Source organism: Pseudorca crassidens, chromosome 15, assembly GCF_039906515.1.
Source record: "Pseudorca crassidens isolate mPseCra1 chromosome 15, mPseCra1.hap1, whole genome shotgun sequence".
Taxonomy (NCBI): Eukaryota; Metazoa; Chordata; class Mammalia; order Artiodactyla; family Delphinidae; genus Pseudorca; species Pseudorca crassidens.
This window is the reverse complement of record NC_090310.1, coordinates 65,964,753-65,989,290: the sequence shown is the minus strand read 5'-3', so window position 1 is coordinate 65,989,290 and position 24,538 is coordinate 65,964,753. Positions and strand designations below refer to the sequence as shown.

The 24,538-nt window shown below is 38.5% G+C and overlaps 2 protein-coding genes and 1 long non-coding RNA gene across 12 annotated transcripts in view; 2 read left to right on the top strand and 1 right to left on the bottom strand.

Moving 5' to 3' along the window:
- Nucleotides 1–5,679: 5,679 nt before the first annotated feature.
- Nucleotides 5,680–6,262, top strand: LOC137206444 (large ribosomal subunit protein eL21-like). Its single transcript, XM_067705180.1, has one exon. It carries the CDS (start codon nucleotides 5,723–5,725, stop codon nucleotides 6,203–6,205), a length of 483 nt encoding a protein of 160 aa, XP_067561281.1. The 5' UTR covers nucleotides 5,680–5,722; the 3' UTR covers nucleotides 6,206–6,262.
- A 626-nt stretch (nucleotides 6,263–6,888) lies between these two features.
- LOC137206443 (uncharacterized) lies at nucleotides 6,889–8,659 on the bottom strand. Its single transcript, XR_010934651.1, has 2 exons — nucleotides 8,349–8,659; nucleotides 6,889–7,028 (listed from the first exon to the last, which is right to left on the bottom strand). It is a non-coding gene; the product is annotated as an uncharacterized lncRNA (long non-coding RNA).
- A 338-nt stretch (nucleotides 8,660–8,997) lies between these two features.
- The window catches only part of RBM39 (RNA binding motif protein 39), a 30,593-nt gene continuing 15,052 nt past the window's right edge, over nucleotides 8,998–24,538 (top strand). For 2 of the 10 annotated variants that reach the window (XM_067707976.1, XM_067707972.1), the window contains exons 1-8: nucleotides 8,998–9,320; nucleotides 9,941–10,004; nucleotides 11,746–11,795; nucleotides 16,437–16,631; nucleotides 19,241–19,306; nucleotides 19,402–19,455; nucleotides 22,754–22,871; nucleotides 23,392–23,544. In XM_067707976.1, coding sequence (XP_067564077.1) covers nucleotides 9,954–10,004; nucleotides 11,746–11,795; nucleotides 16,437–16,631; nucleotides 19,241–19,306; nucleotides 19,402–19,455; nucleotides 22,754–22,871; nucleotides 23,392–23,544 — 687 coding nt within the window. In that variant the 5' untranslated portion in view covers nucleotides 8,998–9,320; nucleotides 9,941–9,953. Of the gene's footprint in view, nucleotides 9,321–9,940; nucleotides 10,005–10,230; nucleotides 11,800–15,092; nucleotides 15,169–16,436; nucleotides 16,632–19,240; nucleotides 19,307–19,401; nucleotides 19,456–22,753; nucleotides 22,872–23,391; nucleotides 23,545–24,538 lie in introns of those variants that run through there. The other 8 variants (XM_067707981.1, XM_067707977.1, XM_067707973.1 and 5 more) reach the window with 7 other exon arrangements.

The following is a 24,538-nucleotide window of genomic DNA, read 5'->3' as shown; positions in this document are numbered from 1 at the left end:
ACTTGTCACAGTTGTACATCTTCATTTACTGATACAGTCTTTTGATCAAAGCCTGCCTCCTCCAGCTACATTGTAAGGTTCAGGAGGACAGGGACCATGACAGTTTTTGCACTCCATTGTTTGTTTCCCAGTGTCTACTTCAGTGACTGCCACATAAAAGAAATTCAATATACATTTGTTTAAAATTATTTCAATATCCTGCAAATAGTGAAACATTAGATGTGTTCTAGAAAGCAGGGATTTGGGGGGCTTTTATCTCCCTGTAGCATCTTGCTCTAGATTCTGGAGGTCCTTAGAAGACCCCTACCTTTCTTCTTTCCCCTTCCTTCCTTCCTTCCTTCTCTTTTTTTTGAAACTGAGGTAAAATTCATGTAACACAAAAGAAAATTAACAATTAGCCATGCTAAACTATCCAATTTTTGTCATTTCCTGCATTCACAATGTGTGTAACCATCGCCACTAGCTAGTTCCAGAACATTTTCATTATCCCAAAAGGAAATCTCATACTCATTAAGTAGTCATTTCCCATTGCTCCCTCCCCCTAACCCCTGGAAACCACTAGTCTGCTTTCTGTCTCTATGGATTTATCTATTCTGAATATTTCATATACATGGAATTATATATGACATTTTGTGTCTGGCTTTTTTCATTTAGTATAATGCTTTTGAGGTTCATCTATTTTGTAGCATATATCAGTACTTCATTCTTTTTCATGCCTGACTAATATTCTATTGTATGGATATACCACATTCAGCTCATATATTTATCACTTGATGGACATTTGGGTTGTGTTCATTTTTGGTTATCATAAATAGTACTGCTATGAACATTTGTTTACAGATATTTGTTTGAAAATATATTTTCAATTCTTTTGTGTTTATACCTAGGAGTGGAATTGCTGGGTCATATGGTTAATTCTATACTTATTTTTTTTAATTTTTAATTTTATTTTTGGCTGTGTTGGGTCTTTGTTGCTGTCTGCGGGCTTTCTCTAGTTGCGGCGAGCAGGGGCTACTCTTCATTGTGGTGCAAGGGCTTCTCATTGCGGTGGCTTCTCTTGTTGTGGAGAATGGGCTCTAGGCGCGTGGGCTTCAGTAGTTGTGGTGCATGGGCTCAGTAGTTGTGGCTGCGGGCTCTAGAGCACAGGCTCAGTAGTTGTGTGGCACATGGGCTTAGTTGCTCCGCGGCATGTGGGATCTTCCTGGACCAGGGCCCAAACCGGTGTCCCCTGCATTTGCAGGCAGATTCTTAACAACTGCTCCACCAGGGAAGACCCCATACTTAACTTTTTGAGGAACTGCCAAACTATTTTCCACAATAGTTGTACCATTTTACATTCCCACTAGCAATGTCTAAGGGTTCCACTTTCTCCATATTCTTACCAAAATCTCTTGCTTCTTTTACAACCACTGCACGCAAGTCATGTTCATATTGCACATATTCCAACTCTGATGCTTCATTTCTATCTTGAGTTAGGACCTGGTTATTTGGAGATGTTTGTGCAAGTCATGTCTCTTTGGGCCTCCTTCAGAAAATGATTGTTAAGGAACATTTTTTCCTGCTCCAAAACAAAAAATTCTTTTTGAGTCTGTTAGAAACACACTTTCAGAGATGTTGCCTTTCTGGGCTATTCATTTTCATTCACTCGTATCACAGAATCACATGCTTTTCATTCAAAATCACTGTGGGTTGATGCTTCTTTTGTTTTTCATCCGTCATTTTCAAGGTATATCTCCATCTTGTGATGCCTTGTCAGCAGGATCTTCCTCTCCATTGCTAAATTTGCTTAAATTCGAAAACTTTTGCAATGTTATGTTTGATTACATTTCTTTTTGCTTCCGTTAGCAGATGTTTTAAAACAATACTCCGCCTCCTAATTTGCAGTGTTTTATCCACGTCTCTTGTTGTCAAATCAGAATATTTTGGAATAAAATATATTGCTTTCTCTGGTCCTCTAAGCTTGCTTATGCCATTCCTTCACTTTAAATAAAATTAATATTACCCAATTTGTATGCATTTGTCAAAACTCATATATTGGTAAAATTAAGATTTTTGCATTTCACTGTATGTAAAATTTACCTCATTAAAGAAAAAAAAGAATTGTGAACTAGTAAACTCAGTTTAAAATATGCAATGCTGAAGAGTTTAGGGATGATGTGTACTGATGTCTGTAATTTTGAAAAGAATTAAAAAATTAAGCTGGGGCTTCCCTCGTGGCGCAGTGGTTGAGGGTCTGCCTGCCGATGCAGGGGACGTGGGCTCGTGCCCCGGTCCGGGAGGACGCCGCGTGCTGCGGAGCGTCTGGGCCCGTGAGCCATGGCTGCTGAGCCTGCGCGTCCGGAGCCTGTGCTCCGCGGCGGGAGAGGCCATGACGGTGAGAGGCCCGCGTACTGCAAAAAAAAAAAAAAAAAAAAAAAAAAAAAAATTAAGCTGGATAGAAGGATGGAAAGAGGGATAGGTAGATGAATAGATACGTGGTAAAGCAAATATTGAAAAATGTTAAATTTAAAATAATTGGTAGGCATACATTCTATTCTCTCAACCTCTCTGTTTGATAATTTTCATAGTAAAATGCAAAAAAAAAAGCAAACCTCAACTGCTCTGATGACCTATGTCAATCAGCTCTTTGCAGAAAATTCTGTGATCACTTCCACCAGTCTGATCCCATCGATTTATTTCATCCAATTCAAGTAAACAAACAAAATTTAGAGGAATAAATGGGATAATGTATAAAAATGGTTTATACACTGTGAAGAGCTATATAAACATGCTATTATTAGTTCTATGACGGTCAAGGCACTGAGCTTGCATAAAATCTTAATACAAAACACTATCTTGAACGTAATTTTGTTCCTTCAAGAGTTCTCTAACTAATCTAGAAACTTTTGAAGGAAAGAGACTGTGTTTTTTATTTATTTGGTACTCGCAAATTGTCCACTGAGTGTCAAAAATTCAGAGGGTACTAAATAAACAGAGAATGAATCAGTAAATGGTACATTTCACAGATCGAACTCTAAAAGAAGAGGGGAGGGGCAAGATAGGATTAGGGTATTAAGAGGTACAAACTATTATGTATAAAATAAATAAGCTACGAGGATATATTGTACAGAACAGGAAATATAGCCAACATGTTATAATAACTGTAAATGGAGTATAATCTATAAAAATTTTGAATCAATATGTAGAACATGTGGAACTAATATAATACTATCAATCAACTATACCTCAATCCAAAAAAACCCCACAAACCTCTAAAAGAGTATTTTATTTATTTATTTTTATTTTAATATTTTAAAAATATTTTCTAATTTTAATTATGCTTTATTATTTGACCTACATGCTATTTAAGATTGTATTAATTTTAAATTCTTTTTTTTTTAAACCCCACATTTGTTTATTTATTTTTTTGGCTGTGTTGGGTCTTCGTTTCTGTGCGAGGGCTTTCTCTAGCTGTGGCAAGCAGGGGCCACTCTTCATCGCAGTACGCGGGCCTCTCACTGCCCTCTCACGCGGGCAGATAAAAGAGTACTTTAAATTTTAAGTTATATTTTATTGAATTTCTGTCATTTTTATTTTCAATCTAAAATAGTGTTTTGCGGGACTTCCCTGGTGGCACAGTGGTTAAGAATCCGCCTGCCAATGCATGGGACACGGGTTCTATCCCTGGTCCGGGAAGATTCCACATGTCGCGGAACAACTAAGCCCGTGCACCACAACTACTGAGCCCACAAGCCACAACTACTGAAGCCCGCACGCCTACAGCCCATGCTCCACAAGAGAAGCCACTGCAACGAAAAGCCCACACACCGCAACAAAGAGTAGCCCCTGCTTGCCACAACGAGAGAAAGCCCATGCTCATCAACAAAGACCCAATGCAGCCAAAAATAAATGAATAAATAAATAAACAAATAAATAAATAAATAAGTTTTGCAGGAGTTCCCTGGTGGCCTAGTAGTTAGGATTCCGGGCTTTCACTGCCATGGCCCAGGTTCAGTCCCTGGTTGGGAGACAGATCCTGCAAGCCACATGGCACAGCCAAAAAATAAATAAAATAGTGTTTATTTATTTATTTATTTTTGGCTGCGTTGGGTCTTCGTTGCTCGTTATTTCTCTAGATGCGGTGAGTGGGGGCTACTCTTTATTATGGTGCGCGGGCTTCTCGTTGCGGTGGCTTCTCTTGTTGCGGAGCACAGGCTCTAGGCGCGGGCTTCAGTGGTTGCGGCACACGCGCTCGTAGTTGTGGCTTGCGGGCTCTAGAGCACAGGCTCAGTAGTTGCGGCACACGGGCTTAGTTGCTCCGCAGCATGTGGCATCTTCCCAGACCGGTGCTCAAACCCGTGTCCCCTGCATTGGCAGGCAGATTCTTAGCCACTGAGCCACCAGGGAAGCCCCTTGCACAATCCTTCTGTTCATCGGATGGACGGGGGGACAAATAAGTGGCTGGTGATGTAACCCTGCAACGGCTCATCTTTTAATGACTAACCATTTACAAATTTATGCAAATTCCTTTTGGATATGTCACTACAATGACACTGACATTATTGCCAGTAGACAGGCAAGTATTTGAAACAAATGCCAAATTCAATCTCTAAGTAGATTTATTAGAAAATCAAGCACAAAGTGGGGGTGGGGGGAGGGGCATGATTCGATCTGCTCAAATCAGGCAAAAGTCATATGGGTGGCAAAATTACCTCCATCAGTATGAAACGGGATTGAGTTTCTCATTGTTATGGAAACTTAAGGCGGGGCGGGGTGGGGGGAAATCTCATTGTGCCCTCAGTGGCTCAAGAATTGCTGGAATCTGTCTGGGAAACCATGCAGACACAGTGTTTGGTCCAGGTCAGAAACTCTGGCCCATCAGGAACCTTGGTCCGCTAAGATAATATCTGAATTCTCTTGGAATGTTAAACTCAAAAATAGTAAAACCCTTCTATGTCCTTTTTATACAGGTAAGTTTAAAGTCTTAAAACTTTCATATTAAGGTTAAGAATAGTTTGTATGTATCTGTATTTAAATTGTAATGTTTAGGGCTTCCCTGGTGGCGCAGTGGTTGAGAGTCCGCCTGCCGATGCAGGGGGCACGGGTTCGTGCCCCGGTCCGGGAGGATCCCGCGTGCTGCGGAGCGGCTGGGCCAGTGAGCCATGGCTGCTGAGCCTGCGCGTCCGTAGCCTGTACTCCGCAGCGGGAGGGGCCACAACGGTGAGAGGCCCGTGTACCGCAAAAAAAAAAAAAAAAAAAAATTGTAATGTTTAGGAGCTTCCCTGGTGGCGCAGTGGTTAGGAATCCACCTGCCCATTCAGGGAACACGGGTTCGATCCCTGGTCCTGGAAGATCCCACATGTCGCGGAGCAGCTAAGCCCGTGTGCCACAACTGCTGAGCCTGCACTCTAGAGCCCATGCTCTGCAGCAAGAGTAGCCACCGCAATGAAGGGTAGCCACCGCAGTGAAGAGTAGCTCCTGCTCACCGCAACTAGAGAAAGCCCGCACACAGCAACGAAGACCCAACCCAGCCAAAAATAAATAAATTAAATAAATAAATTTAAAAAAATTGTAATGTTTAAGGGAACTTGGCATACTAGAAATTCAAATAAAAAATGTGTGATTGAGTAATTGACTTGAGATTTGTGATTTTAATTGGAAAGGTATGAGACTACATTAGAATAGTTTAAGAAGTTTTAACTTCTTTTCGGCCGGAACCGCCATCTTCCAGTAATTTGCCAAAATGACCAACACAAAGGGAAAGAGGAGGGGCACCCGCTACATGTTCTCTAGGCCTTTTAGAAAACATGGAGTTGTTCCTTTGGCCACATACATGCGAATCTACAAGAAAGGTGATATTGTAGATATCAAGGGAATGGGCACTGTTCAAAAAGGAATGCCCCACAAATGTTACCATGGCAAAACTGGGAGAGTCTACAGTGTTACCCAGCATGCTGTTGGCATCATTGTAAGCAAACAAGTTAAGGGGAAGATTCTTGCCAAGAGAATTAATGTGCGTATCGAGCATATTAAGCACTCTAAGAGCCGGGATAGCTTCCTGAAACGGGTGAAGGAAAATGATCAGAAAAAGAAGGAAGCCAAAGAGAAAGGTACTTGGGTTCAACTGAAGCGCCAGCCTGCTCCACCCAGAGAAGCACACTTCGTGAGAACCAATGGAAAGGAGCCTGAACTGTTGGAGCCCATTCCCTATGAATTCATGGCATGATGGGTGTAAAGAAAATAAAAGACCTGGACTGTGTAAAAAAAAAAAAAAAAAGAAGAAGTTTTAAAACTCACTTTGTGATTTTAATTTTTTAGATTTAGAAGAATTGTTTACATACTTCGGAAAGTTTTAAAATACTAAAAAATAATACATCATGTTAAATTGATAGCATACTAAATTTGAAGAAACTTGCCTAACATAAATGGGACTGAGTTTTTGAAGGGAGTTTAGTCCATTCAACTGGAATTTAACTCAATATTAACAGAAAAAGTGAAGATGATTCTAAAATTTTATTTAGTTAGATTCATAAATAAAACAAATTTTCTAAGTCAGTCTTAAAGACTCAAGGAAAACTGGACAAAATGCACTTACTATATAAGTTGAATATTAGTTTTTAAAATGCAAGTGTGAAAAATAGCATCCCCTGTCCATAAAAATCATACATGGACATTAAAAAACTCACATTGGCAAAGTATATTTAATTTTCAGCCAAATTCTCAAAATTATCTGTTACCTCCTTTATCCCTGGCACTTAGTTATGCTGTGGTCTCCTCTTCGTAAGTTTTAAGATAGAATGATATTCTTGGTGCTGGTGATGATTTAACCCAATGACCTTCACTGCAAATGACTCGAGAACAAAATGATGAAAGGGCAATGAGTCCATGAGCCAGACAGAGCGAGAGAGGTTTTGCAAAGAGAATGAAAAGCATATTATGTTTTTAATATTTTCTTTTAAATATATAAAAATACTTTTGTTTTAGAGACTGAGTTTTCCAGCAGATGTTTCTTGATTGTGTGCTCACTTGCCAGGTTCACTCTGATATTCCTGGAACAGAAAACAATTTAAGGGATATTCAATACTCAAGTGACTTAGAGCTTAAATCCTTTCTCTTCTCAAATAAGAAGTCTAGAGGTTAAGGTCGAATTCTGTCATGTTCCCAAACAAAGAAAAAAATTAAGCAGGGGCTACCACCTATGCTTTAATATTGGCACAATTAACAAGTCACAACACTTAAAGGGAAAAGAAAGGCAAAGGCTAGTTTGTCTTTTCTGATATATTATGCGTCAATATAATGTGGTGATTTTCAACATTTAAAAAACGGACTTTCCTGGTGGCGCAGTGGTTAAGACTGTGCTCCCAATGCAGGGGGCCCGGGTTTGATCTCTGGCCAGGGAACCAGATCCCACATGCATGCTGCAACTAAGCCCACGTGCCTCAACTAAGAAGCCGGCAAGCTGCAACTAAGCAGCCCGCCTGCCGCAACTAAGACCCGATGCAACTAACTAAATAAATATTAAAAATAATAAAATAAAAAATGAAAAGAGGATCTGAGTTTTTAGGAAAAGAAGGGAATATTACTAATTATGCAAAATCTATTAACCCTCTTAAAGGAACACCTGAGTGGAAAGTTAATCCGAAATGGAAAGCCTCTCTATACTTTCCTCTAAATAATTTTGTTTAGAAATAACAGAAGTTAACTGTTTTGAGGATTAAATATTTGCCAGGCATTTTACAGCTATTACCTCATTCAATCCTCACTACACTATTAGGCTTTCATTCATTCATTCATTTATTACGTGTCCACCCGGCTGGGTATGTGGCTAAGCGCTGAGAATTCACTAGTGAGCATTATCGGCCTATGTCAAGATCAAGAAGTTAAGTAATTATACTATACTCTTCACAGGAGGAAAGGGAGGGTAGGCTCTGAGAGGTTAATTTACTTGCCCACGGTCACAGTGCTGAAGCAGTTACAAACTCATTTCAAATCTTTGCCCTCAATCATTAAGCTGTCAACAGACTTCAAGATTTTCTCCCTTAAAAAAGAAAAAAAAGATTTTCTTCCTCAAGATTTGTTGCTTTTAAGTTATCTTTCCAAATTTTTTCAAGCATTTTTATCTTAGAATTAAAAGTCTTATAGTCAATGATCTCTCTGCCCTCCGCTTTTTCACCGTGTAGACCAAAGAACAAGCGGTGAATGTACACTCTAACTGCCAGGCATCTGGGAGACTTCAGGGGCGACAAGCCAAGTTCCAGGGGGATGGGGGACATTTTTGAAGAAACAACAGCAACCCCGACACAAGGCCAGACTATAAATTCGAGGGTCACAAAGCTGGTCCACTGCCAAGAGAAGCAGTGTTTTTTCACCTTCACTTTGCCTTTTTCCACTACTTCCAAGGCTGTTTTGCAGCTCGACAGTCGCCGCAGTGCCTAGTCCACCGGCTCCACAAGGCCGAGAAATCTAATTTTTTATTCTACACCCTTAGCTCCCTACGCCTGTACGTCTCTTTTCGACTTCTCTCTCACATGCTTTTCACTCCATCTTCACCCCGGCGGATAATCTATACATGAGCGTCTTCGTTTTATTCTATCGCCATATGGACTAGGTTGCTTTATGGCGACCTTGACAGACATCTAGATGGGAGGCTCGCGGGAGGGGTGGAAAGCCGTCAACGCTGAGGGAGAAACCTTCTGATAGTCGCTGGGAGGTGCCACGAGGGGGCGGTGACCACCATGCTCCACTCAACGGTGAGTTTTCTAGAAGATTGACAGGAAACGTACCAACCGTCTTTGCGCTAGCAACTTGAGCGATCTCGCGAAATGTGGACGCCAATCTGGAGGGGGGGGTCAAAAGCGCCTCTCTGAGTGGGGGATGGGAATATCCGTGGCGCAATCATTGCGCGAGATTAGGCCACGGTCGCTGGGCCCTATGGCTAGATCTCGCGATATTTCCGCTGCTCCGGACTGAAACTAAGAGCAGCTTCTCGCGAGAGCCCGTGCTGAGGGCTCTGTGAGGCCCCGTGTGTTTGTGTGTGTGTATCTCTGTTGGTGAATGTTAGTACAGGGAAGCCGCGGCCGCCATTTCAGAGAGCTTGCCGACGCTGTCGCCGGGGTGGATCCTCCGCTGCCGAAGCCGCTTTCCTGAACTCCCGCGCGGGCTCCTCTAATCCCATTGTTTCTTTTAGATTCTCTTGGGCCTATCCGCCCTCGGAGCCCGAAATTTGGGCTGGGTGGTACTGCGGCCTGGGCCTAGCGGCTTAACAGTAGCAACAGCGGCGGCAGTAGCAACCCCCCTCTTTCCGAATACGAGCACCGCTGGGGCCCCGAAAGCCCGCACAGGTAAGGAGGCGTCGCGGACCCCCGTATTTGCAGGGCTTTTCTGAGGTGTGGTTCTTTTCTGGGTTGAGGGGCACTCCTTAGGTGGTCTTAAGCGACGGGGTGGGGGGGGCAGGCTTTCGAGAAATGGGCTTCATTTCGAAGACCGCGCCCTTCTTTTTCGGTCGGGTAGATTTCAGGGTTTTCGGGTGGCATGGGCTCCAGAGAGGCCTCGGGCAGATGGCGACCTGTCCCTTCGAGGCCTGCGACGACCGCGACCTCCCAACATGGCGCCAGCCGAATGCTGTCTTGGCACCGAACTCCTCCCAACCGAGGGAGTTTCCCTTTGCCCCTAAAATGGCAGCGCGGGTTTTTGCGCGGAAAGAGGAGCTTTCGTTCGATGCTCTCGGGTTGTTTTTTGAGGCATTACAGGCTTTTTAAAAGTCGGATACTTAATCTGCTTTAGCGTGTTCGGTCTTGGGGACATTTCAGGTTTAATTGTCAAGCCTACTAAAGTGCGTCGTGCCACCTTAGTCGTTTTGTGGGGCGTCTCGGAAGTTTTGGAATATGTCCGGTAAGAAGGAAATTTAGCAAAATTTAAAATTGTTTACTCATTGAATTTTTCATTCTTATTCTTTACCTAGGCGTTCAGAGAAAATGGCAGACGATATTGATATTGAAGCAATGCTTGAGGCTCCTTACAAGAAGGTGAGAAAAAACAAGTCGGTGAGGTTTATCTATTTCTTAATTTAGCATTATTCACGAAACTACTGCTGAAATGTAAACTAACCTCCCCGGAGCCCTCTTGATTTATCTTATCAGAGATGCATTAAGTGTAACTTACAAAAGTAAATATATGCTATTGATGTAATAATATTGTGCAGTAGTTTCACTTCAGCGTGATGAATAAATGCCCATCTATCTCTCTTTGTAGACTTGCCTAACGATATCTCACCTCTACTCCCATGAATTCACCTTTGATTCCAGTGTGAACTGTCAATCATAAGGTAGTAATTGAGTGACTTATCGCTGTACCGTGGTCCCCTAGGTAAAATGACTCAACTAAGAATTACCAGCTCCAGTTTGGTATAGCAAAAAGGTGAATGTAGTGGTTTGGGAAAGCAGCAGGGGTCCAAGAATAACACAGCATAACCAGTCTGTGGCAAGCAAATCTTTAAATAAGACAAGTCTTACAAGAAGAAATGGGTGAGATTTAAAAATTTATCCTATACATGAGACTGGTAATAGTCAATATTAAAACAGGCAGGTGATGATCTGCTCAGTTAAAAATTACCAAAATTCTTGGATCCCTGAATAAAACAAATTCTTAAAGCAAAAGAGGCAATATCACAACTTGAGTCACTTGATGACTGTTTTAACTGTTCTCCATATTGTTTTATTTTTAATTAGTCCCTGTCATATTTCACACACAAAACTACAAAGGAGTTATTTTGACTAATAATACAGTCTTTGACCCATTTCAGTATCACAGTAAAAGTGTCTTTTCATTCTTTCACCAGTTGGTGGTGAAAATAGCAGTATGCATGCGTTATCACTGATGTCACAAACTGTAAGCTTTGTAAATTAGCACTTATACTCCTATAACTGATGTGATCAAACTTTAAAATAAACATTGCGCTAAACCTTTTAAAAATAATACATTTGTTTTTGGAGTGTATAGCTCGACCATGTGGTACCAATTTGGATGAATTCTTTAAAGCTTTGAATAGTGTATGTAGTTTTGTAATGCTTAGACTCTTGAAGCGCTACTTTCTATTTTAATGTTAAGATTCTGTCTTAGTTTAACATGGATGTAATTCCATGTAAACAGGTATGGAAGTAGGACTGGTCGATTATTAATTGACTTTCTTGGGTTCTTGGGAGTCAACATTACTAAAGCAGTGTGAATCCCTGTTTGCTTCAGGGCGAGATGTGTGACAGAGGTGGCATCAAGCTCTTACAGTCCCAACCCTCCAACGGAAATGGGCGAAGATCTCAGGAATGGCATCGGTCACAGGAAATCGATAGTGGCTGGCTGCTAGCATGGCCACATGGGGCTTAGGCAGAAATAGAGCCATGGTACTGACCAAAGGGGCCATAGCACATGGAATAAAACTCAACAGGACTTCATTCATGTTTTATAGAAATTCTATTTAACCACTTCAACACTGTAAATCTGGATAACTTACTATCTAACTATGTAAGAAAATAAAATTTGACGTGTTAATATGCATTTTTATTTTTGTATCTTGATGACTTAATTTGTAAGCAACAAAGTGGTTAAACACATATCCATCTAAATTTTTTTATAGCCTTCCATGTTAAACTGTAAATAAGTAATTAGTTTTAAAATTGTTTTGTATTTTCTTATTCCTATTCCCTTTACCCTTTGACAACTTGAAATGTTACCACTTCGTCCTCATGATGTTCTTCTATCAACCCTGCTTAGGATGAGAACAAGTTGAGCAGTGCCAACGGCCATGAAGAACGTAGCAAAAAGTAAGTTTTAAGAAGGGACTTGGGTTGGGGGGAGCTATATGTGATTGATTTTTTAAGTTGTATTCCTGTGGCTAAAGCATCAAACCCAAGGTTCTCTCCTGAAGGGTTTCTTTGCCTTTTTTAGAAAAGTAGGTTCTTTACTTTCTGGGATGAGACACTATTTGAGGATGTAAAACTGTGGACTCTTCCCTTAATTTCAGGAATTGGTGTCAGGAACTTTTTGGACACCTTCCCCTCCAAGTCCATCCATGACAATCTGCATAAGAGTTCTAGTGTTAGAGCTTGTCTTTTGTCTTAAATTTATTAACTTTGGTTTAATATTATTTTATCAATGTTATCAGTAAAACTGTTATATCCACTGAAGATAGTTAGAAAGAAGAAGGTAATAACCAGGCTGTGGAGAAGTATTGTTTGTCCTAAATTACTGAAAGAGTCAGAGCTGTGAATTATTTATGCTCCTTGATGCTCCTAAAGGTTCTTTTTGTAGTAATGTTATAGCACACTTAAGTACTTCTTAATGTTCCTCTTTCGTCCTCTTAAGCTTTTTAAACTCTGACAGACTTAATAGTGAGAATGGAGTTTCAAAAAGCTATGAATATTTATGCGTGTCATTTAGGTTAAAGAAGTAACCCTTAATAGGAACTCTGATACAGACTAGTACAGAGTATGGTATACAAGAAGTCTAAATAGGTGTGCTTTATAAAATTTGATCCTGTTCTTGGAGTTTTCCTTCAGCTCTAAAATCATTTGAGTCTTAACATCACATGCTCTGTATTATAAGCATTAAGACGTTTTATTAGCCTTCGTAATGTCATATTCAAACGCTCTGTCATGTTTATGACCCCATAATGCATAATGAAAAGTGATGTAGAATAAGCCACTTATTTGCTTCTTTTTGGTGCTTCCTTCTAAGAGCTCTAAGTGCTTCATAATATACTACCTCAATATCCTCACAAGGTAGGATAGGTTTGTAAGGTAGGTTAATATAATTTCATAAAATAGATGAGGACATAGACTGGATTGTCCAGGTTTTGCTACACCGATATTCTTACCCCTAGAATATTGTAATGGATCAAAATGATGCAATTTGTAGGACATGTCCTATATTTATTCTGTTTGGGTGGGAGTCTGTTATAGCTCCTCACTAATCATGTTGGGGTATTGGGTTGGGTTTAGTCTTGAATTGTTATGATTTGAGGCAGTCAACCAATCTTTGCGTGGTGTAATGTCCTCTGATTTTAGACCTTTTACCAAAGTAAGTTTCCTAATTAATCGTTGTGATTTGCAATTCTGTAATCAAAAGAAAACCCAGGAAGGGGTAACCATATAAATTGAAATTATTCAGTCTCTAGATATCAGGCCAAGTGGATGGATAAAGATCTCACTCTAAGTGCCAAAAGAATGAGGACCTACACTATAGGGCACATGCCTTCTTTGTTGTACCATTCTTACATGTCATTTCTTGCTACTAATACCATCTCCAGTTTATATTTGTTAATCATCCTACAACTAAGCTCATTAAGACTACCAGTCTTTTACAAGGAAATTTAGCATTAAGCTCTCAATGACTGGTGCTTACTTAGTGGTGTTTATATATATAATGTAAAGAGTCCAATGGGACTAAATAGAAGAATGGACAATTTAATTGGCCATAGGATTCTTTGTTTAAGGGAAGAACCTTTTCAAAACTACAGCTATCATCTAGTTTCTTTTTAAATGTACATATTATTTCTCTTGTCAGACTTCTCATTCTCCTCATTCTCAGTTAAAGCTGATTAAATAAATGACTCCCTTGGTCAGTCAGTAACTGTTCACCCATTTTTTTTCTGAAGGGAATTAATCTTTCAAATTAATTTAAAAGTTACCTAGAAAAAAATTTTTGTATTTAGGCATAAATTATAAAACAAGCAGAATGTTCTTGTGTATTAGTTTTTAGTATAAATTAGGTCTCTTAACCAAAGGAACGTGCCGTGTGCATTTTTCATCCTAAAACTTCATTGTTTTTTTAAAAGCCATTGAGTATTGGGATGTAGTTTTAAGGTAGTAAGAAAATGCACATTATGAGAAATTGAGAGTTGACTAGTACATGTTTTCTTTTAAAAAATAGTAATTCTCAGTACATACACTCAATTGATTTCAGGTAATAGTAAAAGGAACTAAGTTTAATATTAACGCAAATTGGTTGTCTATTAGCCTTCTTTCTGAAAAGCTATACTCCTGAGCTTGGCAAGACCTCAAAGTATGCCTTTTTAAGTACCCGCGCTTGCCTTCATGGGAGTATTATTTGTTAGTATAACCAGTTTTGCAAAGTCGCAACCAGCATCCATTCAGTTAAGCTCTTTTGGAATTTCTCAAAAAAGGATAAAAAACAATAAATGACACAGTTGAAATATATTGGCTACTGTGGTGTGGATTATCTATAAATTTTGGAATAAATGACTTTTCTATTTTTTTTCTTATTTTCCAGAGTACTTTGCATTTAAAATTTAGATCTTCTTACATGGAAGAGGTCAAATCCAGTTATAGCAAAACACCTTTACAGCAGAGGCCATATAACCAAAAAGTCCAAAGGCCCAGCCCAGTGGACCATTTACTTCAATGATGTTCAGTACAAAATTCCACTGCCACTAAAGACTTTGGAAAGTCCCTTTTAAGTTGTAACAGGATTTGACTATTAGTGTGGATTTTGATAACCCTTCTTTAGTTAACTTAATAAATGTTCTTTGAAGCTTCATCTTGTTATAGAGAAGTACACTGCTTTCTTGCACCCTTAAATTTTTGTCTGGGCTTTATAAAGAGGATTATATTTCTGAATGTCTTAGTATGTTGCTGTCTTTTTACCTGTCTGGGGTTGCCTTCAGATGTGGGTGGGGACTCATTTATAAAAAGTCCTAGGAAGACCTTAAGTTGAAATTAGCTCTCCAATTTTCAAGTCCTTTCCTTTGGCGCAATAAACTTTGGGCCTAAAAAGAGGTAATTTGGGAGGTTGGCTGCCTCTCTGCAATGGGCCATTATAAGCAGAGCAAAATTTTATTTGTCCTTTTTGTGGGGGATGGAGTTTTTACTTTGTCCCCTAATTGATAATATTTAGGATTTTTGATTATAGCTATCTCAGAATTCTTTAGTCTAAGAGATAGTTTCAGGTTTTTAGGCAACAAAGTTGGAATGTTATCTGTTGCCCTTCTGGGCATTGCTTTGATGACTTCTGTATAAGTAATGAGTGTAGCCTAATTTTCTGTCATGTGCTACCTAGCATATACATTTCTGACAGTCAGGTGGATTATCTTGAAATTTTAGACAAAGTTTCTGCCTCCTTGGAAAGCTCTACATCTCCTTGTGATTGGAGTGTGGGTTTCAAGATTCCAGAAGGTGGGTGTCTTCATTTTCTATTTTCAATGCACTCTAAGATGACCTGCTTACAGGTTCTCTGAGGCAGACTTCAATTGCTCTTGTGCTAACTTTGCTTTGATAAGGACTAAACAGTTAATTCAATTTCCAAATGATGTAGTTGTCAAAATGTTTCATAATCTTTTAGCCACTACAAAATGACATTTAAGTGGATAAGTTTAATTTGAAATGTCTTTCAATATATATTGAAATATCTGAAGGCACCTCTAAAATTTGGGTGATGACAGAGGTACAGATTATAAAAATTATGGAATTGAGTGGGTGGTATGCTGTGAGGAATACAGAAATGAACAGGAAGATACACGACTGACTGGCTTTTTTACCTTTCAGAGCTTGAGAATTTATAAAGATTTATAAAGGTGTTGATTCTTCCTTTTGGTTGTACCCTACAGGCTTGTATAAACTGGCATAAAGATGGCATATTTCAATATCTGGTGTACTCATTGTAACTTGAAAAAGAAAGTATCTGAAGTCACATTGAAGTCTGGGAGTGTCAGATTGCATTTTACGGCATTAGTTTTATTGTCCTTTGTCATTATTTGCAATAATTTTGCCCATAAAAACCGAAATAGTGATGCCTGTATGGCCCTTTGAAAGTATATAATATTAATATGTGCAAATTGGGTCAAAATTGGCTTGCTTAAGAGAAATTAGTGTATTTAATGGCAACTTTTTTATATGATCCAACACTAATACTTAAAGTATTCTATTGTAACTTTGATTCTATTACTGTATGTTTTGGATTACAGTTATACTTAGTTGGCCAGATATGATAGAACTTTTAAATAAAGTTCACGGGACTTCCCTGGTACTCCAGTGGTTTGTGACTCTGTGCTGCCACTGCAGGGGGCATGGGGTTCGATCCTTGGTCAGGGTTAAGATATATCCTGCATGCTGTGCAGCATGGCCAAAAAAAAAAAAAAAATTTAAAAGTTCAGGTTTTGATTTATACCTACCAATAAGTTCTCTCCTTGTTAAAGCTTTAGCTGACTGTCAAGAAAGGTCATTATAGTCCCTCTCACTCAAATGATTCATTGTCAGCTGGCTGCTGATTTTCAGTAGTAGAAGGCAAAGGTGGGGTGTTGTTTGCCTTACCTAGGAATTATTTTTCCATAAGTGATTATGTATCATTGTATGATAGTAAAAATAGCAAAATATATCTGACCATAAAAGGAAGTATATTTTTTGCATATTCTTAAATCAGCAAGATAATGGTGACTTTTTTCTTCTCAGGAGGAAAAAAAGCAAGAGCAGAAGTCGTAGTCATGAACGAAAAAGAAGCAAAAGTAAGGAACGGAAGCGAAGTAGAGATAGAGAAAGGAAAAAGAGCAAAAGCCGTGAAAGGAAGCGGAGTAGAAGCAAAGAAAGGAGACGGAGCCGTTCAAGAAGTCGAGATCGCAGATTCAGAGGCCGTTACAGAAGTCCTTAGTATGTAACTATAATTATGATCATATTGGTTTGAGAGATTTTGCTGGGTCTACAGATAGCAGCGTAACAGGAGTGACTTGAATTGTGGAATTTTATTTTTCAATATGATTAGTTAAAAAGTATTAAATAAGGATTTTGGCATTGAAAAGTCCAGTAGAAATGCATTGTGTGGACAGATACATGTTTGTTTTATTACTAGGCATGCAGAACATTTTCTGTTACTCCATCTAAAAATATTACTGTGTGCCAATTCAAACTAAAGCACTAAAGTGCTTTTAAAAAAAAGATTTGATATTGTAGTGCCAAATATGTGAAAGCTTAAAGGTTTTTGAGCTATCACAGTATCCTTTACTGAACATAAAGTTTTTAAAGCTCAGATGGATACAAATTGCAAATATGTATAGTCAGTCAAATACATAGTTAACAATCTTGTCTGTGTGGCTGTTTTCAGCTGAAATGACAGACCAGTTGTGAATTTAGTGCATGCTTCTTGATAATGATCACACATCTTTGTATTTAAGGTGTTTTAATAGTAAGAACGCACTAAAACTGCTTTTGAAGGTTGAATCACTATGGAAATTCTGATGTGGTTAAACGTGTTGGAAATGTTTTCGTTAATAGTAATTTTTAAAAAGCTAAAATGTATTAATGACTTTGGAAAGAGCCTTCTTGCAACTCTTTAAGCAGTTCAGTCTAACAATCCCTAGTGATTTATGATGGTCTTTCCTGTTAGTAAATATACTGTTGTAAACTGTGGGATACGTTAAAATTAACAGTTTTAACGTTAAAACTTGAATGGATTAAGATTGAATTCAAAGACAACAGTCCTGAATCAGAGCCTTGGCTCTTTAAATTGGTTAAACACTCTAAGAAACATTCTTAAGCTTTAGTTTTCTCATCTTTTAAGAAGGAGGTAACCACTGACAGGCTATTGAGTCTTGAATGAGAAGAGGATGTAAATTAGAGCACCCACAATACTGTTATTGATGAAATGTTTTGTTATTATTTGAAGCCAATAAAGTTAGTAATACTTGGAGTTCTGATTCAGGTTTTTCAATAAAAAGGATTCCACTCCTTGTTCTCTAAGGTCCTCTTAGCTGACTATTTTATAAACTTTTTAACAGCTTAAAAAGGACCACAATGTTATTTTACGTCTGAGTGCTTTATTAGAAAATACTTTGCTTTTTGTCCAATTGATCAAAATTTACTGCATTCTTTTTTACCAGAATGAACTAAATAGGGGGGAAGGATTGCTTTAATAAATTCTGAATATTATTATCTCTGATCAGTGATGAATACTTCAAGTCAGCCTGTGATTCTGGTCTGACTTAAACTCACTTGGTTCTTATGTTTGGTTTCAGGTGATTTTTAACTACCAAGGCAGTAACTGAAACTTTTATAATTGAGGGGGAAAGGAAATAGCTTATAGACTCTTATTTGTCCAGTAAATATATATTCTTAATGATCACTTTTAGTGTGCTTTGCAAAGGACCCATTTAATACAATTTTATTTGGAACTGCTTGGGGTGTTATACGTGCACATAGAGTCCATGAAAACAAATCCAAATGTGGATTGAAGACCACTATATATTTTCATTTTGCTACCCATCTGGTAAAGGATAGCAGGATGAGCACTAAGGGACATCTGATCTGACCTTTTAACTTAGTTTGGTCTTTCAAAATAAAAGGGCCATAAACTACTGGGCCATTTTAGAATATTGTAGACTACAGAATAAAGCTTTTTAAAAAGTTACTGTTGTGATCTTTTTCGAAAACACTCCTTTAATAATATCAAGTCCCGAAAAAAGAATTTTCCTGAGGGATTGATGAACTTCCTTCCTTCACATCTTTACCATGGACTATTTTGTCGAAAAGAACTGAGGTGTGTGACATGCTACATATGCTTATATGCAGTCTTGGAGACTTACTGTTAAATGAAAAAGTTGGGAGTTTCATGATTATGGAAAGAATTAGTTCCTTTATATTTTAAAAGAAACTCCTCAAGGGAATTCCCTGGTTAGGACTCTGCGTTTTCACTGCCTGGGGCCTGGGTTCAGTCCCTGGTTGAGGAACTAAGATCCCACAAGCCATGCGGTGTGGCCTGAAAAAATAAAAATAAAAAAAGAGTTCCTCAAACAAGAAGACATACATGAATATTGTATATGTATGTATATATGAGCACATGTATATTCCTTAGGAAGGATCTGCAAAGATGCACACCAAATTGTTAATTATAGTTAGTCCTGGTGTGAGGGAAGTTCAGGATAATTTTCACTTTGTGTCTTTTTTTTCCCCCTAAATCTCAGGAACGTATTCATAAATACGTAGTTCAAGAGAACTAGACTGAAAATTGAGCATTTTCAGAATATTAAAAATCTTGAGGCTGTAACCTTTGGTCTTGGCACCTCTCAGTGGTCCAGGATGGATAACTGTAAGAGCAGTTTGCCTGGGATAGAGTTAAGAGAAGAAAAAGTCTCTTTATTTCCTCTTCATAATTGAGGTGGAAAACAAGCAGCCTAAACAATGTTAAACTTGCTGGAGAGCGCATGAACGCGATCTTAGCAAGACCCTAACCCTGTAACTAGTGTAATTTTGTGTTTCCTTTTTAGCTCCGGACCAAAATTTAACAGTGCCATCCGAGGAAAGATTGGGTTGCCTCATAGCATCAAATTAAGGTTTTTAAACATACTTCTGAATTGTTTAAATTGTTTTTCAAGGAACTAACGTGGTGTACTTGTTTGGGTAACTTTTGAAACTTTTTAACTTGCAGCAGACGACGCTCCCGAAGCAAAAGTCCATTCAGAAAAGACAAGAGCCCAGTGAGGTAACTGTTGTCCCTATTTCTTTTGTTTTGTACTTTTAGCTTCTATAAAGTTTTTACAACTTATGTTACTGCTAAATTTAATGACAAATAATAATTTGGATCATATTAAATCTTGATTCATTTTGCAGTTATAGTATTATTAATTTTTAAAAGATTTATTTTTGGCTGAGTTGGGTCTTCATTGCTGCACGCGGGCTTTCTCTGGTGGGGGCAAGCGGGGGCTACTCTTCGTTGTGGTGCACGGGCTTCTCATCGCGGTGGCCTCTCGTTGCGGAGCACGGCCTCTAGGCGTGAGGGCTTCAGTAGTTGTGGCTCACGGGCTCTAGAGCGCAGGCTCAGTAGTTGTGGCGCACGGGCTTAGTTGCTCTGCAGCATGTGGGATCTTCCCAGACCAGGGCTCGGACCCATGTCCCCTGCATTGGCAGGCGGATTCTTAACCACTGCGCCACCAGGGAAGTCCAATTCTAGTGTTATTATTACTATTTTTCTTTTTTTTCTTCTTTTTTTTTTTTTTTGCGGTACGCGGGCGTCTCACTGTTGTGGCCTCTCCCGTTGCGGAGCACAGGCTCCGGATGCGCAGGCTCAGCGGCCATGGCTCACGGGTCTGGCCGCTCCGCGGCATGTGGGATCTTCCCGGACCAGGGCACGAACCCGTGTCCCCTGCATCGGCAGGCGGACTCTCAACCACTGCGCCACCAGGGAAGCCCCCAATTCTAGTATTATTAATGTGAATTTCTAAGTTTTCAATAACTTGCATGTGAGAAGAACAGAGCAGAAATTCCCACTTTAATGTGTAGATGTTACATGTGCTTTTATTTCCCTTTTATGGTAGCTAAAAATTTTTTTTAACGTCTTTATTGGAGTATAATTGCTTTACAGTGGTGTGTTAGTTTCTGCTTTATAACAAAGTGAATCAGTTATGCGTATACATACGTTCCCATATCTCTTCCCTTTTGCGTCTCCCACACTCCCTATCCCACCCCTCTATGTGGTCACAAAGCACCGAGCTGAACTCCCTGTGCCATGCAGCTGCTTCCCACTAGCTAGCTATTTTATGTTTGGTAGTGTATATATGTCCATGCCACTCTCTCACTTTGTCACAGCTTACCCTTCCCCCTCCCCATATCCTCAAGTCCATTCTTTAGTAGGTCTGTGTCTTTATTCCCGTCTTACCCTTAGGTTCTTTGTGACCTTTTTTTTTTTTTCCTTAGATTCCATATATATGTGTTAGCATACGGTATTTGTTTTTCTCTTTCTGACTTACGTCACTCTGTATGACAGACTCTAGGTCCATCCACCTCACTACAAATAACTCAATTTCGTTTCTTTTTATGGCTGAGTATATTCTCTTGTATATATGTGCCACATCTTCTTTATCCATTAATCTGATGATGGACGCTTAGGTTGTTTCCATCTCCTGGCTATTGTAAATAGAGCTGCAATGAACATTGTGGTACATGACTTTTTGAATTACGGTTTTCTCAAGGTATATGCCCAGTAGTGGGATTGTTGGGTCGTATGGTAGTTATATTTGTAGTTTTTTAAGGAACCTCCATACTGTTTTTCATAGTGGCTGTATCAATTTACGTTCCCACCAGCAGTGCAAGAGTGTTCCCTTTTCTCCACACCCTCTCCAGCATTTATTGTTTCTAGATTTTTTGATGATGGCCATTCTGACTGGTGTGAGGTGATATCTCATTGTAGTTTTGATTTGCATTTCTCTAATGATTAATGATGTTGAGCATTCTTTCATGTGTTGGCAGTGTGTCTAAAATTTTTTAATGGTAGCTGTAGAAAACTTTAGCCTTGACTCACCTTTGGAGTTAATAAATTTTAAGTTATTGAAATAACTTCTTGTGGGAAAGTAGTTGAAATAGTCATGAGTTTTATCATTTGGCTCCATTACTTGAGAAAAGTATTTAATTTCCAAAATCGTAACCGAGTTGACTTGATTTCAAGTAGTAGTAATATGTTTTTGAGTGTTTCTGCGAGGTATTTTACTCTTAAAAAAAGATAAGACTGATCTATCCAGTCTACCATTTTGGTTCAAGGAATGTTTTGTTAACATGATAGCATTGTTTTTTTGTTCTGGCTTCCCTTAAAAGGTACCTTTTAACTTTTGAGTCTACTTGTTTGACATATTCTAACCCTAGGATTTAGTGATAGCCTTAATGTTCTTAAAGGCGCTCTTCGTAACAGATACTGAGTTTTTGTTTAATATTTAGTTTTCTTTCATGGGAAAACTCCCATTTAGTTCTCATTCTTTGGATATAGTCAGCTTTGTACCGCTGTGTTACGGTAATAGGTTTAAAATTACTTGCAGATTTCTCAAGGGGTTGTAACGTGAGTTTTGTAAAGTTCTTCCGGAGAATGTCCAGAACGTGGTTAAGGAAGAGCATGTTTATGCTTACATTTTTAAGGATTTACTTAGAACCTTAATCTTAGTAGAATTATTTATAATAATGTCAGTAGACAATGTTATTTTTCCTTGACGTTCATTAAGTTAAATTTATCTCTTGTGCTCTTTTACTTTTCTCACATATTTGGGCACTTTTAGTTTCCTCTGTAAATTTAGAAGTGTACACCATCTATTTGTAAGCATGAGTAGATTAAATCCCACTATTGTTATTTGGCTAGATAATCTCTTGCTTTTCATTTTTGACTTGCTAATTGTTCCTGTCTCTGTATTCTACAACCATCAAGTAGTTTTTCGGGTATTGAATTTGTAGAGTCTTAGTAAGACTGATCTAATTCTGATAAACAGCTGCCTCAGTATTCCATGTATCTATCTCAGTTTGTGAAAAAAAATTCTTAGAGTCAAATAGCTTTCATCATTTGGGGTTTTACTCTCAAGTTTGTCATTTGTGATTATGAAACTTAATTTTATTTTATGATTTCCTTTTGGGGAAACATCCTTTCTACTAATTTGGACCAGTCCAACATTAGTGTGGACTCAGGGGTTATTACTTGTGACTGTCATTAAACTCTCAGGCTTCTGATTGGCCCTTTATTATCCTGGAGAGAGTACCATTTGTAAGATTGAGAGGCCAGTGGACTTTGGTCCTGATAATGTAAGATACTATCAGAAGAAACATTTAGAAATTATCATCATATTGAAGGCATTGAGTCACACTGAATTATGTTATGGACATTTTATATACATCATAGTTAAAATGGGCTTGGGAGTAATGACAAACTGGTTTCGGGAAAGTTTATTCTGTTTACTGAAAATGTGCATTAAGAGTTATTTTAAAAGAATAAATTATAAAGTTAATTCTATATTCTTTACCCCTGTTAGGGAGCCTATTGATAATCTGACTCCTGAGGAAAGAGATGCAAGGACCGTTTTCTGTATGCAGCTGGCAGCAAGAATTCGGCCAAGGGATTTGGAAGAGTTTTTCTCCACAGTAGGAAAGGTAATCTAAGCCTATTTACAGAGCTAATTTAAGTAGAAACTGCAAACAACATTTTAGCAATTGTCAGTGTGACAGATAAAATTAGAAAACATCTAAATACATTTTTTTGTTTGGTGGAATTTAGGGAATTTTTTTTTTTTTTTTTTTTAGTATTTATTTATTTGGCTGCATCGGGTCTTAATTGCGGCATGCAAACTTAGTTGCGGCATGTGGGATCTAGTTCCCTGACCAGGAATCTAACCTGGCCCCCTGCATTGGAAGTGGAGAATCTTAGCCACTGAACGAAGTCCAGGGAATTTATTTTTGATACCATTTCTTTTTGCCTCACTTGGAAGTTAATAGTGTTGGAATTGATGTATGTTGATAAATGAATTGGGCCTACAAATTTACCTATTTAAAAAAATCTTTTTAATGGCTTGCTTTGCAATATCATTGATATGCCTCTTTTGTCTTTTGAAATTATTATACTTACTGTGAATGGTTGCACAAACAGAACCTAAAGTGTGTGTTTTCTTTTTAGGTTCGAGATGTGAGGATGATTTCTGATAGAAATTCAAGACGTTCCAAAGGAATTGCTTATGTGGAATTTGTCGATGTTAGCTCAGTGCCTCTAGCAATAGGATTAACTGGCCAGCGGGTTTTAGGAGTGCCAATCATAGTACAGGCGTCACAGGTAACTTTTTTCTTGGTTAAGAATTTGATCATTGGTAGTGTTAGAAACTTGTTTCTTAGAGTTGTGTTGTAACGCCTTGAGCCTTACACAATCACCACTTCCTACCATAAGTCAGATGTTCTCAGGGTAGCTTTTTAAAAAAAAATTTGCCTTGATTTCTTTGATAATTGTGTGTTCTTAATAACATCCTGTTCCATTTTAATGTAAGTTGTAAATACTTATTTCATGGAAAAGACTTGGGAACTTGTTCTAGAATTTTACTGATTTGTGATGACTTCTTATTTGGGGATAGAAGCATCTAAGAACATGTTTTCCCCTTCCGATCTTTTAAATGGAATGGTTTTGACATTTTTAGTAAATTTAATATTTTCACTGTTTTAAAATACATACTTGCGAAAGATTTTATATAATGTTAAGAATAGTTTGAACAGCTAGCTGTTCTAGCATTTCTTGAAAGTGAGATGTTTCAGACTAATTTGGAGAATGTTTTTTAAGATAATCCAAATTATGATTTAATTCCTCTTTGCTGATGCTCCACAATAAATTGAGTGTTGCCTTTGTAAAAATGAAATTAGTGTTAATATTTTAGTTCATTTAGGTATGGAAAAATTGGGATATATCATTCTACTGAGTATATATATATATATATTTTTGTGGTACGCGGGCCTCTCACTGTTGTGGCCTCTACCGTTGCGGAGCACAGGCTCCAGACGCTCAGGCTCAGCGGCCATGGCTCATGGGCCCAGCCGCTCCGTGGCATGTGGGATCTTCCCGGACCGGGGCACGAACCCGTGTCCCCTGCATCGGCTCTCAACCACTGCGCCACCAGGGAAGCCCCTTTATTGAGTATATTAACGTGAAAGTAGTTTTTTGATTTTTCATCAGTACCTTTTTGTACTAAGAAACAAGTTGATTTCTGTGACTACCTGATAACTTAGATTTTTTAAATGGAGAATATAGGATTTAAAGAATTTATTTTTGGCCTTGCTGAGCG